At 38.9% G+C, this 18,448-nt stretch overlaps 1 protein-coding gene across 3 annotated transcripts in view; it reads right to left on the bottom strand.

Annotated features, from left to right (window-relative positions):
• Positions 1–6: 6 nt before the first annotated feature.
• LOC110448129 (ubiquitin carboxyl-terminal hydrolase 32-like) overlaps positions 7–18,448 on the bottom strand; it is a 90,956-nt gene continuing 72,514 nt past the window's right edge. For all 3 annotated transcript variants that reach the window (XM_021494194.1, XM_021494195.1, XM_021494196.1), the window contains 10 exons: positions 13,442–13,610; positions 12,700–12,929; positions 11,468–11,658; positions 10,606–10,692; positions 9,016–9,136; positions 7,861–8,052; positions 6,745–7,039; positions 2,583–2,740; positions 2,031–2,123; positions 7–1,284 (listed from right to left, as the gene is read on the bottom strand). In XM_021494194.1, the coding sequence (XP_021349869.1) occupies positions 1,114–1,284; positions 2,031–2,123; positions 2,583–2,740; positions 6,745–7,039; positions 7,861–8,052; positions 9,016–9,136; positions 10,606–10,692; positions 11,468–11,658; positions 12,700–12,929; positions 13,442–13,610 (1,707 nt within the window). In that variant the 3' untranslated portion in view covers positions 7–1,113. The remainder of the gene's footprint in view (positions 1,285–2,030; positions 2,124–2,582; positions 2,741–6,744; positions 7,040–7,860; positions 8,053–9,015; positions 9,137–10,605; positions 10,693–11,467; positions 11,659–12,699; positions 12,930–13,441; positions 13,611–18,448) is intronic.

Genomic DNA, 18,448 nt, shown 5'->3' with positions numbered 1-18,448 from the left:
GTATAATGATCAGTCTACTATATCAACCATGACCAGTTGACAGTATAATGATCAGTCTACTATATCAACCATGACCAGTTGACAGTATAATGATCAGTCTACTATATCAACCATGACCAGTTGATGGTATAATGATCAGTCAAATAACCAGTTATTTGGTTGTCATGGTGATAACCAAACACAACTTCTGACAACTGATGTCATAGTGATAATTCGACATGATTTGACAATGGTTGTTATGCTGATGACCACAAATAGCTGTTGACTATTGTAGTTGTGCTAATAACACACATTCTTGTTGACATTGATTGTTGTGGTGATAAACAAACACATCTGTTAACAATGGTTGTCATAGTGATAACCACATATAACTGTTAGCAACAGTTGTCACGGTGATATACATATACATGTGAGTAAGAGATATACATCTTTGTTCTGACACAGATAAGTATGGAGCATAGCTAACAGCAACAGAAGTATAAATGAAAGTAATACGGTATACAAATTCGTGACCTATAATAACTGGTTAATTATCTTCAGAATATACTCTCCACAGCGACAACTTCCTCTTCACAGCTGTGGCCTGCTATGTGTCATAATACTGTAACTTCCTCTACCCAGTGACCGCCTGTACTGGTCCTTACTTAATTCCTGTTTATCTATCAATTCTCTGTCCTTACACTAGTTGTAGCTCTGCTTTGACATCAAACTTGCCACACTACATCATTAAAATCTCCATCTTCGAAGGATGTATCTAACTTTGAAACTTAAGCATATCATAGCAGTGATAAGAATAACGTCGTGAGAAAACTTGAGGACAGTTCTGCATATCAATGATGAGGTGACAATGACCATCACAAACTGTAACACTGAATTATATAGACAATGATTCCGCTGTACTCCTGCACATGTAAATTTATCTACACACAGACTCACATTTCAAACCAATAATCATTACATCACATATTTCTAAGGAATCACATTTCTTGATTTGGATTGCCTTAATTACTTTTTGATTCCTTAATGTGAGTGTTGAGGCTAACTCTGTCCTGTTGAGGATTACTACAGTACAGGGTTAGTTACAGCAGGTTACAGTACAGCACTGGTGCTGTGTCATTGGAGAACACACATCTTTTTAAAGTCTGATTCAAACTCATCCTCTATCTCCTGAAGATCTGGTTCTTTTCCTGTTAGATCTGGCATGAATTTGGCAAAATCTAAGCCCTGCTGTTCATAAAATAAGATGTAGGCGGAGTTGGTGTCAAGGCTACCCACAGGTATCTCCTGGTAAATAGAGTTAATAATCAATTAATCATTAATATTTTTAATTACTCACAGCTATTTTGTTGTTTTCTTATAAAAAAATCTATAAAATTGATCTTACTTGTTTGAAATATTATGATCACTTAGGTGATGTTTAGTTTACTCAACTGCTCAAATAATGGAACGCACTGTGTTCTTTAACATGTCAACAAATTAAAATCCTTGAAATGGAATTTCCTATTTTACAGAAAAGTGCTACAGTTGTAATCACCAAAAAGTAACCTATTGGACTTATGAATAGTTCCTTTGAAAGACTTAAACTACAATGATAGTTTTTATTATACTGCTTTTATTTTTTTCATATATTGCATTACACTGCCATTGCTTTGTCTTAGCAGTGCCAAAAATGACAGACAAATTTCTATTGACAAAATATTTTTGATATTATCTTATTGCTCAAATTGGCTCAAATATTTAACACTATGTGGCCAGCATGAAGTGACATACAGTGGCTTTTAGCAGAAAGGATGGTTATTTGATGGCTGTATTTACAATCACAGACCTAACCTACTGGTCTCAAATTATGCTTGGCAGACCTTTAGTAAGATATAATCTACAGATATCATTAATCAAATATGAAGAATCATGCAAATGAAGGTATTTTAAATATGGGTCTTTCTTTTCTTTATGATTGAATCAAAGTAATAAAAGCAACAATTGGATCCATAATACACAATTTTTGTAAAGGCCAAAATACATACTCTTACCTTACAACTGCTGTCGTTATAGCAATACCACTTCTTGTTGGGGTTCTTTGCATATCCAACATAATGTCCCCCACCAAGTATCCCTGTGTGGCACTGAAATCACATAATGTCAGTGTAATATATATGGAAACAGAAACTATGCTTGTTTGTAAACACCATATTTTGCTAGAGATAGAAAAGATTATATTAAGAAATTGTATCAGCATGTATGGAAACAGAAACTACACATGACTGTAAACAATATCTACAATAGAAACAAAGAAGAATGCAACAAGAAACATTGTCTGTGTTATATATATGGAAACAGAAACTATGTCTGTTTGTTTACAACATTTATAATGTTAAGCCACAGTAGAATCTTGCAAACACAAGCTCTAATAGCCAGGAAAACAATGTACTTTCCAAAATCCAAACTAATTCTAAGAAAAACCACTTTTATTTCCAAAAGTTTTGCACCAGACAAATGAAAACGGTGATATAGACATTGAGACAGATCATTGTTATCATGCTGAAAACATGTACATAGTGGTAAAACATTCAAGCTGTACTCACCGACATTGCATATAGGTTATATTTGACATTGGAGTAGTCATTGCCACGGTTGGCTGCACACAGTTGGCAGGGCTTGCTGAGGCTGGAAGACTCGCTGCTGTCCCCTGTCCTACTGTCACCATTCATCTGACTGTAGTCACTGGTATCCATAACAGAACCTACAGGGTAAAGGGCATGTTATATAACATCCATAACAGAACCTACAGGGTAAATGGCATGTTATATAACATCTATAACCGAACCTACAGGGTAAGTGACATGTTATATAACATCCATCACAGAACCTACAGTGTAAAGGACATGTTATAGAACATCTATAACAGAACCTACAGGGTAATGGACATGTTATATAACATCCATCCCAGAACCTACAGGGTAATGGACATGTTATATAACATCTATAACATAACCTACAGGGAAAAGGGCATGTTATATAACATCCATCACAGAACCTACAGTGTAAAGGACATGTTATAGAACATCTATAACAGAACCTACAGGGTAATGGACATGTTATATAACATCTATAACAGAACCTACAGGGTAAAGGACATGTTATATAACATCCATCACAGAACCTTCAGGGTAATGGACATGTTATATAACATCTATAACAGAACCTACAGGGGAATGGACATGTTATATAACATCCATCACAGAACCTTCAGGGTAATGGACATGTTATATAACATCTATAACAGAACCTACAGGGGAATGGACATGTTATATAACATCCATCACAGAACCTTCAGGGTAATGGACATGTTATATAACATCTATAACATAACCTACAGGGAAAAGGGCATGTTATATAACATCTATAACAGAACCTACCGGGTAAAGGGCATGTTATATAACATCCATCACAGAACCTACAGGGCAAAGGGCATGTTATAAAACTCTCACCATCACAGAACCTACAGGGTAAAGGACATGTTATATAACATCCATAACAGAACCTACAGGGTAAACGGCATGTTATATAACATCTATAACCGAACCTACAGGGTAAGTGACATGTTATATAACATCCATCACCGACCCTACAGTGTAAAGGACATGTTATATAACATCTATAACAGACCCTACAGGGTAATGGACATGTTATATAACATCCATCACAGAACCTACAGGGTAAAGGGCATGTTATATAACATCCATCACAGAACCTACAGGGTAAAGGGAATGTTATATAACATCTATAACATAACCTACAGGGTAAAGGGCATGTTATATAACATCTATAACAGAACCTACAAGGTAAAGGGCATGTTATATAACATCTATAACCGAACCTACAGGGTAAGTGGCATGTTATATAACATCCATCACAGAACCTACAGGGTGAAGGACATGTTATATAACATCTATAACATAACCTACAGGGTAAAGGGCATGTTATATACATCTATAACAGAACCTACAGGGTAAAGGGCATGTTATATAACATCCATAACAGAACCTACAGGGTAAAGGGCATGTTATATAACATCTATAACCGAACCTACAGGGTAAGTGACATGTTATATAACATCCATCACAGAACCTACAGGGTAAAGGACATGTTATATAACATCTATAACAGAACCTACAGGGTAAAGGGCATGTTATAAAACTCTCACCAACACAGAACCTACAGGGTAAAGGACATGTTATATAACATCCATCACAGAACCTACAGGGTAAAGGGCATGTTATATAACATCTATAACAGAACCTACAGGGTAAAGGGCATGTTTTAAAACTCTCACCATCACAGAACCTACAGGGTAAAGGGCATGTTATATAACTCTCATCAACACAGAATCTACAGCGTGAAGACAATGTTTTAAACTCTCACCAACACAGAACCTACAGGGTAAAGAACATGTTTTAAAACTCTCACCAACACAGAACCTACAAGGTAAAGGGCATGTTATAAAACTCTTACCAACACAGAACCTACAGGGTAAAGAACATGTTTTAAATCTCTCACCATTACATAACCTACAGGGTAAAGAACATGTTATAAAACTCTCACCATCACATAACCTACAGGGTAATGGGCATGTTATAAAACTCTCACCAACACAGAACCTACAGGGTAAAGGGAATGTTTTATAACTCTCACCAACACAGAACCTACAGGGTAAAGGGCATGCTATATAACTCTCACCAACACAGAACCTACAGGGTAAAGGACATGTTATATAACTCTCACCAACACAGAACCTACAGGGTAAAGAACATGTTATAAAACTCTCACTATCGGGACCTTTCTTTCTATAGCTTTCATTTTGTGTTGTATATTGTCATATTTATGTGATAACAAGAGACCCTGTATCGCTCACCTGAATATTTAAGCAGTCATAGTAAAATATTCTCATTAAATATTATATTGCACTAAAAAGATTTCCTTCGCAAACTTTGTTGGCTCCATCTGTTGAAACTACCAGCAAAATATTATCATAAGATTCTATGCTTTTTGATTCTTCTTCAGAAGTTGCTTGACATATTTTTTCCTGTGACCTTGTAAGTAGGTCAATGTCATTTTCCTTCTCAAATTGGTTAGCTCTATTCCAAAAAGCTACCAGCCAAATCTAATGAATCCATTTCTTTTAGTTCTTAAGAACAAATCCTTTAAAATGTTGTTGACCTCTGTGACCTCTAAAGTAATTTGGGTCATTTTCATAAGCAAACTTTGTTTGGCTCTTTCCCAGGAAATAACCAGCCAAATATTAAGGTTCTATATCTTCCAGTTCTTCAGAAGAAGTTGTTCTAAGCGTTAGACATATCTGACTCCTGTGACCTTGAAAGTAGGTCAAGGTCATTTTCATTCTCAAACTTTGTTGGGCTCTTTCCTAGGAAGCTTCAAGCCAAATATTAATGTTCTATACCTTCCAGTTCTTCAGAAGAAGTCGTTTGAAGTGTTTGACATATCTGCTTCATGTGACCTTAAAAGTATGTCAAGGTCATTTTCATTCTCAAACTTTGTTGGGCTCTTTCCCAGGAAGTCACCAGCCAAATATTTAGCTTCTATAACTTTCAGTTCTTCAGAAGAAGTCGTTTTAAGCATTAGACATATCTGACTCCTGTGACCTTGAAAGTAAGTCAAGGTCATTTTCAATTTCTAACTTTGTCTGGCTCTATCCCAGGAAGCCACCTGCCAAATATAAAGATTCTATACCTTTCAGTTCTTCAGAAGAAGTCGTTTGAAATGTTTGACACATTTGACCCCTGTGACCTTGAAAGTAGGTCAAGGTCATTCATATGAACAAACTTGGTATCCCTTTCTCCCAGCATGCTATTGGGCATATATCTTCTTCCAATGTCGGTTCGTTATTGAGAAAAAGTTGTTTAAAGATTTTAACACATTTGACCCCTGTGACCTTGAAAGTCAGTCAAGGTCATTTTTATTCGCAAACTTTGTTTGGCTTATTCCAAGGAAGCCTAGAGTTTAAATACAATATCACTAGGCATTTCAGTATTTCAGAAAAAGTCGTTTGAAGGTTTTGAGATATTTGACCACTATGACCTTTAAAGTAGGTCAAGGTCATTTTTATTCGCAAACTTTATTTGGCTTTTACCAAGGAAGCTACCAGGTAATTGTCATATCTCTAGGCTTTTCTATATTTCAAAAGATAAGTTGTTTGAAAATTTTGACATATTTGACCACTATGACCTTTTAAGTAGGTCAAGGTCATTTTTATTCGCAAACTTTATTTGGCTTTTACCAAGGAAGCTACCAGGTAATTGTCATATCTCTAGGCTTTTTTGTATTTCAAAAGATAAGTTGTTTGAAAATTTTGACATATTTCACCCCTGTGACCTTGAAAGTAGGTCCAGGCCATTTTTATTCGCAAACCTTGTATGGCTTATTCCATGGAAGCTACCTACCAATTGTCATGTCTCTAATCCTTTTGGTATTTCAGAAGAAGTTGTTTGAAGGTTTTTACATATTTGACCCCTTTGACCTTGAAAGTAGGTCAAATTCTGTTTTTTTCGCAAACTTTGTCGGGCTCCATATAAGGAAGCTACCAGCCAAATATCATGACTCTATGCCTTCTGGTTCTTCAGAAGAAGTCGTTTAAAGGAAAGTTGACGGACGCCGGACAGACGCCGGACGCTGCGCCATGGCATCAGCTCAGCTAAAAACTGAACACGAAAAATACACCCGACATACCTGATTCGTCGGAGGAGATTCCGCTGGAGACGGAGCCCCACATGCGCTCGTTTGGCACAGGGTTTGGGTGGGTGGTGGTGTTTATATTCTGACAGCAATGGTTGCTTTGGCTGAGGCTCTCATCAGAGGAGATACTGGTACTGGTGGTGGTGGTGGAATTCTGACTTTTGTTGTGAGCTTTCCTGGTTGGTGCAATGTAATTTGAAGGGTCGAAATCCTCTATAGGGAACTTGACAATCTTGTGGGACTTGACCCATTTGCCATTTAGGAATTGGAATCTTTTTAAGTTTATTATCTGAAAAAAAAAGCACAAGAAAGGCTTGATATACACTGAGGGCTCAAGGAACACCATGCGTTCCTGGAAATCTAATGGTACCCAGTATACTTTAAAATCACAATTTGGTTCTCTTTTGTTTTTGTTTTTATCCTGAAATGGAGGATGAATTAAACATGTGATAAAAGCTTATAAGAGACCTGAAGTGGGTAAAGTCTCTAGTCGGAGAGTGAATTCATACTGAAAATCTGAATGCCAAAAATGAAGTGGAGTAAATACAGAATAATAATAAAGGCCCAGAAAGCCTGTATTACTTACCTGGGAAAAGCAATCATAGCAAAATATTTTCATAAACATTGCGAAAAACGTTTCCAAGGGTGAGATCCCAGGCTAATCTTAGCAGTGTGTTCATCTCTTTATACAAAACTGGTACAGTTATGACTATAGGGTGATAATCTCCACTGTTTTCCAGTTTAAGACCCAATGCTAAACCCTCAAGGGCGGGCAGGACCCTTACAGTATTCAAAGTAGCATGAATGTATTTGTCTCTTCATGCCAGGCAATTGAGCATTGCGATCTCAACAGTTACTTTTTTGGTCCTGCTCCTCAGCCCCTGTATTTGTATAATTATGAATCCCCACCACCGTCGGATGCTTCCAGTCAAATTAAGTGAAATTCCATTCAGCTGTTTAAATGAAGAACCAGATGAGCTAATAATTTGTAAACAAACCTTTGTGTCTATCTTTGTCCCATTAACAGTACTTTGACACTTGCCACAGTGTAGGAGGTAGTTATCAATACAACTAACAAAGTTAACACTACAAGTACTATTAAGTACTCACCAGTATTGGGGGTAATCGCCAAATATCCAGTTTTTTGATAGCCAGACAATGTTTTTTACACTTGGAGCAGTAGTACAACTCCTCCTCACCGAGCTCCTCTTCCTTGGTGAATGCCTGGAGACACGTATCCAGGTCTATCGGCTCTGTCTGTCGCCGGCGACTCTCCTCTACACTACTGTGCTCCTCCCATAACTACAGAAAAAGGTAGTAAATACAGCATCCCTAACAAATTAGGCCTGGTGATGAGGTTTATCAGACTAAGGTGAGAATGTACACCGGGAAATGTTTGCTGCAGTTTAATGTTTAACCTTTTACTATAATTTATCATTGCTGTGAACATAGTATTGGAAAGTGAAAATCACACTTGGTGAAAATTGATTTCATGAGTAAAGGGCAAAAGTTTGACTGGGCGAATATTTCCCAGTTTACAGTAGCAGCTATGTTCATCCAGTGCCTCAGGAGTGATCAAACCTGAATGTTCTTCCAGTGCCTCAGGAGTGATCAAACCTGAATGTTCATCCAGTGCCTCAGGAGTGATCAACCCTGAATGTTCATCCAGTGCCTCAGGAGTGATCAACCCTGAAAGTTCATCTAGTGCCTCAGGAGTGATCAAACCTGAAGTAGTTATAGCGGTTACTGATTTATGTAGCTAGGGGGTATGCCTATAGGCATGAACAATATTGCGCAATCAATACTGAATTATTTTATTAAATATTTAGCTTTGTTGAAAGTTAAGTAAATTCTCACAGTACTGTAGGTTTCTTTAACTATACACATATCTCAAATTATATACAGAGCAGATGCTAGCTGTTTGCACTCGCACAATTTATGTTAATGTAGTTTTTCTAAATGGCTTCAATCCACGAAAGAAACTACCCAGCAAAACTTAGAAAATACATTTTTAACAGCATATAATATTGCAGGAGGATTTGGCCATAAGAAGAAAATAACACAAACATACTCATGTAAGCTATAGTCAAATGAAAGGATTCAAAAACTTCAAACAAATATCATTAGCAATTTCTTCAAAATTTACAGTAAGACCAACAAGTACCAGAATGATTACAATATCATTGAATGAGAAAGGGATGAAACCTTGACAACGATTATTGTCACAAGCAGCTGACCTTGCAGCCCTGTTTCGTTACAACTCACTTTTTCGTGTGAGGTTTGGTAGCGAAGATGGAGTGCTGTGGGTTCCCAATCAATGGCTATAAATGAACTCCCAAAGTTAAAAGGATCCGCTGTACATTCAAGTCGACATCCTCGGCAAAACCTAAGTCACAGAAAAATTATGGATGGTAAAATCTCAAAATTATCATTGTGAGAACGAATCATAAATAATTTGTGCATGTTATCTTTATCAGCATAATATCATTAGGTAACAGAACAAGCGATACTGATATAAATTCTATTAAGTAAAGCAAACATTGACCTTATGTTACCATAAATAGCTTAAGTTTCATGTGATATCCATTTTGGCATAATTTCTTGCATCAATCATGATTTCATGTATCACTAGAACATTGAATTATACATAACTTTAAACAGTCACAGAAGTCTCTGTATCACAAAACTGAAAATCAGTCCCAGAAGTATCTGTATCACAAAACTGAAAATCAGGTCCAGAAGTATCTGTATCACAAAACTGAAAATCAGTCCCAGAAGTATCTGTATCACAAAACTGAGCAGTTATAGATAACTTCTATCTAAGTCTACTACAGCCGCTCCATGTATAACTTCTATCTAAGTCTACTACAGCCGCTCCATGTGTAACTACTATCTAAGTCTACTATAACCGCTCCATGTGTAACTTCTATCTAAGTCTACTACAACCGCTTCATGTGTAACTTCTATCTAAGTCTACTACAACCGATCCATGTGTAACTTCTATCTAAGTCTACTACAGCCGCTCCTTGTGTAACTTCTATCTAAGTCTACTACAGCCTCTCCATGTGTAACTTCTATCTAAGTCTACTACAACCGCTTCATGTGTAACTTCTATCTAAGTCTACTACAACCGATCCATGTGTAACTTCTATCTAAGTCTACTACAGCCGATCCATGTGTAACTTCTATCTAAGTCTACTACAGTCGCTCCATGTGTAACTTCTATCTAAGTCTACTACAACCGATCCATGTGTAACTTCTATCTAAGTCTACTACAGTCGCTCCATGTGTAACTTCTATCTAAGTCTACTACAGACAAGCAAACAACTCTCCACCTCATAGATACATATAGATGCAGACTAAATATAATCCTATGTAAGTCTACTACAACCGCTCCTTGTGTAACTTCTATCTAAGTCTACTACAACCGCTTCATGTGTAACTTCTATCTAAGTCTACTACAACCGATCCATGTGTAACTTCTATCTAAGTCTACTACAGTCGCTCCATGTGTAACTTCTATCTAAGTCTACTACAGTCGCTCCATGTGTAACTTCTATCTAAGTCTACTACAGCCGCTCCATGTGTAACTTCTATCTAAGTCTACTACAGACAAGCAAACAACTCTCCACCTCATAGATACATATAGATGCAGACTAAATATCATCAACATGGCAGATATTAGTGATCATCGCCAACTTTTTAAAGTCTTGGGGCCATTTGCAGGCAATAGAAATTGTTAACGATGATCATCTTTATTTGCATTGTTGATGATGTTTTAGTCTATATGATACACTAAGTCTTCCTAAGATTGAACTATATGTATAACACACTCAACAAATAAGACAGTATTACCTGTACCAGGGACACCAGGCACACGTCAGGCCGTCCTTCTGTACCACCTTCAGCGTGAACGGGTACTCGTAACCAAGACTGTCGTCACTACAACAACCACATTTAAATACACTCACTACATCAATATAAGTAAACCTTGCAGAGGCATTATCCGAAAAATTATTGACATTATGCAAAAAAAAAAATGGTATTATATTTACCTCAATAAATCTACAATGTTTACAAACTCAGAAACTTCAAATGTTGAAATAACTTGCTGGGAACAGGTGCAGAGTAGATTTGGGTTAAAGTGAATTATGGATTGGGATGATATCTATCAGTATGGTAAATGTTTCTTAATTTGGACCCTGATTTGGTAAAGGGAGGGGATGGGGTAGGGGTTCGTAGGGGAAATACCTACCAATCCTGAGCATGGTTTGCTGATTTGGCCTCTGATGGGGGTAAAGGGGTTGTATGGGAAATACCTACCAGTCCTGAGCATGGTTTGCTGATTTGGTCTCTGAGTGGGGTAAGGGGGTCGTACGGGTTGAAGGGGGTCGTAGGGGAAATACCTACCAGTCCTGAGCATGGTTTGCTGATTTGGCCTCTGAGGGGGGTAAGGGGGTCGTACGGGTTGAAGGGGGTCGTAGGGGAAATACCTACCAGTCCTGAGCATGGTTTGCTGAGTTGGCCTCTGAGGGGGTAGGGGGGTCGTAGGGGAAATACCTACCAGTCCTGAGCATGGTTTGCTGATTTGGCCTCTAATGGGGGTAAGGGGGTCGTAGGGGAAATACCTACCAGTCCTGAGCATGATTTGCTGATATGGCCTCTGAAGGGGGTAGGGGTCGTAGGGGTTGAAGGGGGTCGCAGGGGAAATACTTACCAGTCCTGAGCATGATTTGCTGATTTGGCCTCTGAGGGGGGTAGGGGGCTGACTAGGCGGGACACCTGAGTCCACACAAACTGATAAAGGTCAAGGTTGTTGGTTTTCTCAGAACATGGAAGGATAATTGGTGTCCCGAACAAACATGGGCGTGTCTTCTGAGAGGACAGGAAGTATACGTCCATCAGGTTCTGAAAAATAATTGTAGAGGAAGAAGATTTAATATCTATCAAAGGTCTATAGGTACATTACGAGTAAAATTTGATCAAATCTACATTTCTTTTTAATTTACTATTTTATATTTATTCAAATTCAAACTTTTTGTGGTTCATTATTCTTTTCGTTCATCTACGGATAAAAGTTAACAAATGTTTATTGCATACTACCTTCTTGATACCTAGAACAGGATCAACAGTTCCATTTATTGTCCTGAATTTTTCACCGTGTAGTAATGTTCATGTTTTAATTAGCCCGAAAATATACACACACAAATATCTATTTATAGATTGCATAAATTATACTGGTAGATATGAAGAATATGTACTAGATTTCTGATCCATAACTGATGTGACGCGAACCACACGAACAATCAGTTAAAGCCGAGTCAGAACGCGAACCACGCATACAAACAGTTAAAGCCGAGTCAGAACGCGAACCACGCGAACAATCAGTTAATGTCGAGTCAGAACGCGAACCACACAAACAATCAGTTAAAGCCGAGTCAGAACGCGAACCACACGAACAATCAGTTAAAGCCGAGTCAGAATGCGAACCACACGAACAATCAGTAACAGTCAAGTCAGAACGCGAACCACACGAACAATCAGTTAAAGCCGAGTCAGAACGCGAACCACACGAACAATCAATTAAAGCCGAGTCAGAACGCGAACCACACGAACAATCAGTTAAAGCCAAGTCAGAACGCGAACCACACAAACAATCAGTTAAAGTCAAGTCAGAACGCGAACCACGCAGACAATCAGTTGAAGCCGAGTCAGAATGCGAACAACGCAGACAATCAGTTAAAGTCAAGTCAGAACGCGAACCACGCAGACAATCACTGATGATCAGTTCCCTAATAAGAGACTCACCATTTTCCTGTGGACGCTGATGATCAGTTCCCTTATAAGAGACTCACCATTTTCCTGTGGACACTGATGATCAGTTCCCTAATGAGAGACTCACCATTTTCCTGTGGACACTGATGATCAGTTCCCTAATAAGAGACTCACCATTTTCCTGTGGACGCTGATGACGAATCCTTTAAAGAGATGATCACCTATAGAGCGAGCCATACTGTTGTTGTTTTCTGGTGTTCCGTTCAGACTTCCCATCATTCCTGCATCGCTAGGGTTACGGGAATGTGACGGTGTGTTTCCAGTGGACAGTGACCCAATGTCTGAACTTGTAGACAGACTCATTGAAGGAACATTGCCATTGGTTAACTTTGCCTGGACTTTGGCTGGAACAAAATAAAGTCAAGTTGTATTGTTTAAGGAATTACAAATAGTGAAAATACAAAACAGAAAGTTTCCTTATCAGGCCCCCATGTTCTTTTTAACTACAAATTCTTTAACAAGCACTTCAATGTGTAGCTAGGTTCTTAAAACTACACTCACAAGCAATCCCTATTTGTATGTCATTGAGCTCCAAACTGCACTAATATTAATCATGACTTCTTTGTTTGTCATTGAGCCCCATACTGCCTATATCTTTATTGAGCCCTATCTGTATGTCATGGAGTCCTATACTTCCCACATCTTTATTGAGCCCTATCTGTATGTCATGGAGCCCCATACTACCTACATCTTTATTGAGCCCTATCTGTATGTCATGGAGCCCCATATAGCTTCATCTGTTATGTCAACAAGCTTCAAACTTCCCCCAGTTTTACTGAGCCCTATCGGTGTGTTAAGCTTAAGATCAGTTTCATCTTTAGTTTGTTTAAATCAATTAATTTAAAACTTCCCTCACCTTTTGTGAGTCCCCTCTGTATGTCGTTCAGCCCCAAACTGCTCTTTGTTTTACTGCACTTTTCCTCCTCTACAGTAAGGGGTTTGATGTCCTCAGGTGGGGGGAGCTCGTAGGCATACAGAACACCACCCAGTAATGTCCGCAACTTCTGATCATCTTTGGGTAGGGTCTGAAATATATAAGGTGTTGCTGTCACAGTACCAATTGTTTTATCTCTCATCGGCATGTCTGGTAAATAACAGTACCTGTATATAGGTAAACAATAACAATGTACATCATTGTTACATTGTACATCAGCATGTCTGGTAAATAACAGTACCTATATATAGGTAAACAATAACAATGTACATCATTGTTACATTGTACATCAGCATGTCTGGTAAATAACAGTACCTGTATATAGGTAAACAATTACAATGTACATCATTGTTACATTGTACATCAATATGTCTGGTAAATACCACGATACCATTTTTCCATCACATTTTTGTTACATAATTATATTTTTAAATTCAACTGTGAATTTTGTCTAAGCTGTGAACTTTGTCTAGACTGTGAACTTTGTCTAGACTGTGAACTTTGTCTAGGCTGTGAACTTTGTCTAGGCTGTCAGGACTGTGAACTTTGTCTAGACTGTGAACTTTGTCTAGGCTGTCAAGACAGTCTAGACTGTGAACTTTGTCTAGGCTGTGAACTTTGTCTAGACTGTGAACTTTGTCTAGACTGTGAACTTTGTCTAGGCTGTCAAGACAGTCTAGACTGTGAACTTTGTCTAGGCTGTGAACTTTGTCTAGACTGTGAACTTTGTCTAGACTGTGAACTTTGTCTAGGCTGTCAAGACAGTCTAGACTGTGAACTTTGTCTAGGCTGTGAACTTTGTCTAGACTGTGAACTTTGTCTAGACTGTGAACTTTGTCTAGGCTGTCAAGACAGTCTAGACTGTGAACTTTGTCTAGGCTGTGAACTTTGTCTAGACTGTGAACTTTGTCTAGACTGTGAACTTTGTCTAGGCTGTCAAGACAGTCTAGACTGTGAACTTTGTCTAGGCTGTGAACTTTGTCTAGACTGTGAACTTTGTCTAGACTGTGAACTTTGTCTAGGCTGTCAAGACAGTCTAGACTGTGAACTTTGTCTAGGCTGTGAACTTTGTCTAGACTGTGAACTTTGTCTAGGCTGTCAAGACTGTGAACTTTGTCTAGACTGTGAACTTTGTCTAGGCTGTCAAGACAGTCTAGACTGTGAACTTTGTCTAGGCTGTGAACTTTGTCTAGACTGTGAACTTTGTCTAGGCTGTCAAGACTGTGAACTTTGTCTAGACTGTGAACTTTGTCTAGGCTGTCAAGACTGTCTAGACTGTGAACTTTGTCTAGGCTGTGAACTTTGTCTAGACTGTGAACTTTGTCTAGGCTGTCAAGACTGTGAACTTTGTCAAGACTGTGAACTTTGTCTAGGCTGTCAAGACTGTGAACTTTGTCTACGCTGTCTAGACTGTGACCTTTGTCTTGGCTGTGAACTTTGTCTAGACAGTGAACTTTGTCTAGGCTGTCTAGACTGTGAACTTTGTCTAGGCTGTCATGACAGTCTAGACTGTGAACTTTGTCTAAACAGTGAACTTTGTCTAGGCTGAACTTTGTCTGGACTGTGAACTTTGTTGAGACTGTGAACTTTGTCTAGACAGTGAACGTTTTCTAGACTGTGAACTATTTCTAGACAATGATTTTTGTCTAGATAGTGAACTTTGTCTATACTGTGAACTTTGTCTAGACTGTGAATTTTGTCTATACTGTGAACTTTGTCTAGGCTGTGAACTTTGTCTAGACTGTGAATTTTGTCTGGACATAACTTTGTCTAGACTGTGAACTTTGTCTAGGCTGTGAACTTTGTCTAGACTGTGATTTTTGTCTGGACATAACTTTGTCTAGACTGTGAACTTTGTCTAGGCTGTGAACTTTGTCTAGACTGTGAATTTTGTCTGGACATAACTTTGTCTAGACTGTGAACTTTGTCTAGGCTGTGAACTTTGTCTAGACTGTGATTTTTGTCTGGACATAACTTTGTCTAGACTGTGAACTTTGTCTAGGCTGTGAACTTTGCCTAGGCTGTGAAAATTGTCTAGACTGTGAACTTTGTCTGGACATAACTTTGTCTAGGCTGTGAACTTTGTCTAGTCTGTAAAATTTGTCTAGTCTGTCCAGACTGTGAACTTTGTCTAGACAGTTAAATTTGTCTAGATAGTGAACTTTGTCGAGACTGTGAACTTTCTCTAGACAGTGAATTCTGTTTAGACTGTGAACTTTGTCTAGGCTGTGAACTTTGCCTGGCCATAACTTTGTCTAGACTGTGAACTTTGTCTAGGCTGTGAACTTTGTCTAGACTGTGAACTTTGTCTAGGCTGTGAACTTTGTCTAGACTCTGAACTTTGTCTAGGCTGTGAACTTTGTCTAAAATGTGAACCTTGTCTGGACTTAACTTTGTCTAGACAGTGAACTTTGTCTAGACAGTGAACCTTGTTTAGACAGTGATCCTTGTCTAGACAGTGAACTTTGTCTAGACAGTGAACTTTGTCTAGACAGTGAACTTTGTCTAGGCTGTCTAGACTGTGAACTTTGTCTAGACTGTGAACTTTGTCTAGGCTGTGAACTTTGTCTGGACATAACTTTGTCTAGGCTGAACTTTGTCTAGGCTGAACTTTGTCTAGGCTGAACTTTGTCTAGGCTGAACTTTGTCTAGGCTGAACTTTGTCTAAGCTGTCTAGACTGTGAACTTTGTCTAGACAGTGAACGTTGTCTAGACAGTGAACTTTGTCTAGGCTGTCAAGACAGTCTAGACTGTGAACTTTGTCTGGACATAGCTTTGTCTATGCTCTCTAGACTGTCTAGACTGTGAACTTTGTCTAGGCTGTGAACGTTGTCTAGGCTGTGAAAATTGTCTAGGCTGTGAACTTTGTCTAGACAGTGAACTTTGTGTACACTGTGAACTTTGTCTGGACATGATTTTGTCTAGGTTGACCTTTGTCTAGGCTGTCTAGACTGTGAACTTTGTCTAGGCTGTGAACTTTGTCTAGATTGTGAACTTTGTCTAGACAGTGAACTTTGTCTAGACTGTGAACTTTGTCTGGACATAACTTTGTCTAGGCTGAACTTTGTCTAGGCTGTCTAGGCTGTGGACTTTGTCTAGGCTGTGAACTTTGTCTAGATTGTGAACTTTGTCTAGATTGTAAACTTTGTCTAGACTCAATATTGTACATCTTAATTAACAAATGGATTGATTGTGGTTTTTGCTGTGATATGTCTCCATTGGTGTTATTACACCTGTAGATAAATAAACCACAACAGAAAATCCATTCTTACATGCTATATACATGACTAATAATGACAAAATCTGATGTCTTCCTGTCTGAATTACAATATCATATGTTAGTTGGTGGGGGTACTGTAACTTATCTAGAATGGTATAACAAGCCAATATTTACCTAGAACGGTGGGTGAGCATGGTTTATCTGTCATGGTAAGTAAGCTTATTTAATTACGGCAATAAGCATCATTTATCTGGTATAGGCTGTGAAACATCTTTTCTTACCAGTTATTTAGGATGAGTAACCTTTTATGTTGTATGGTTCAGAGCCTTGTGTATTTGACATGGCAGGCACTATAATTTTCCTGGTATCACAAGTAAACCATGATTTACCTGGTATAGGAAGGTATTATAATTTACCTGGCATGGTAAGGTATCAAGATTTACCAGGTATAGGAAGGTGTTATAATTTACCTGGCATGGTAAGGTATCAAGATTAAGATCAAGATACCTGGTACAGTAAGGGGACTATACCTGGTACAGTAAGGGGACTATACCTGGTGTGGTAAGGGGACTATACCTGGTATGGTAAGGGGACTATACCTAGTACAGTAAGGGGACTATACCTAGTACAGTAAGGGGACTATACCTGGTGTGGTAAGGGGACTATACCTAGTACAGTAAGGGGACTATACCTGGTATGGTAAGGGGACTATACCTGGTATGGTAATGGGACTATACCTGGTACAGTAAGGGGACTATACCTGGTACAGTAAGGGGACTATACCTAGTACAGTAAGGGGACTATACCTGGTATGGTAAGGGGACTATACCTGGTATGGTAATGGGACTATACCTGGTACAGTAAGGGGACTATACCTGGTACAGTAAGGGGACTATACCTAGTACAGTAAGGGGACTATACCTGGTATGGTAAGGGGACTATACCTGGTATGGTAATGGGACTATACCTGGTACAGTAAGGGGACTATACCTGGTACAGTAAGGGGACTATACCTAGTACAGTAAGGGGACTATACCTGGTATGGTAAGGGGACTATACCTGGTATGGTAATGGGACTATACCTGGTACAGTAAGGGGACTATACCTGGTACAGTAAGGGGACTATACCTAGTACAGTAAGGGGACTATACCTGGTATGGTAAGGGGACTATACCTGGTATGGTAATGGGACTATACCTGGTACAGTAAGGGGACTATACCTGGTACAGTAAGGGGACTATACCTAGTACAGTAAGGGGACTATACCTGGTATGGTAAGGGGACTATACCTGGTATGGTAATGGGACTATACCTGGTACAGTAAGGGGACTATACCTGGTACAGTAAGGGGACTATACCTAGTACAGTAAGGGGACTATACCTGGTATGGTAAGGGGACTATACCTGGTATGGTAATGGGACTATACCTGGTACAGTAAGGGGACTATACCTGGTACAGTAAGGGGACTATACCTAGTACAGTAAGGGGACTATACCTGGTATGGTAAGGGGACTATACCTGGTATGGTAATGGGACTATACCTGGTACAGTAAGGGGACTATACCTGGTACAGTAAGGGGACTATACCTAGTACAGTAAGGGGACTATACCTGGTATGGTAAGGGGACTATACCTGGTATGGTAATGGGACTATACCTGGTACAGTAAGGGGACTATACCTGGTACAGTAAGGGGACTATACCTAGTA

The sequence above is a fragment of the Mizuhopecten yessoensis genome, unplaced genomic scaffold, assembly GCF_002113885.1.
Source record: "Mizuhopecten yessoensis strain PY_sf001 unplaced genomic scaffold, ASM211388v2 scaffold3853, whole genome shotgun sequence".
NCBI lineage: Eukaryota > Metazoa > Mollusca > Bivalvia > Pectinida > Pectinidae > Mizuhopecten > Mizuhopecten yessoensis.
Note: the sequence above shows the minus strand (reverse complement) of the source record. Positions and strands in the feature narration are given on the sequence as shown.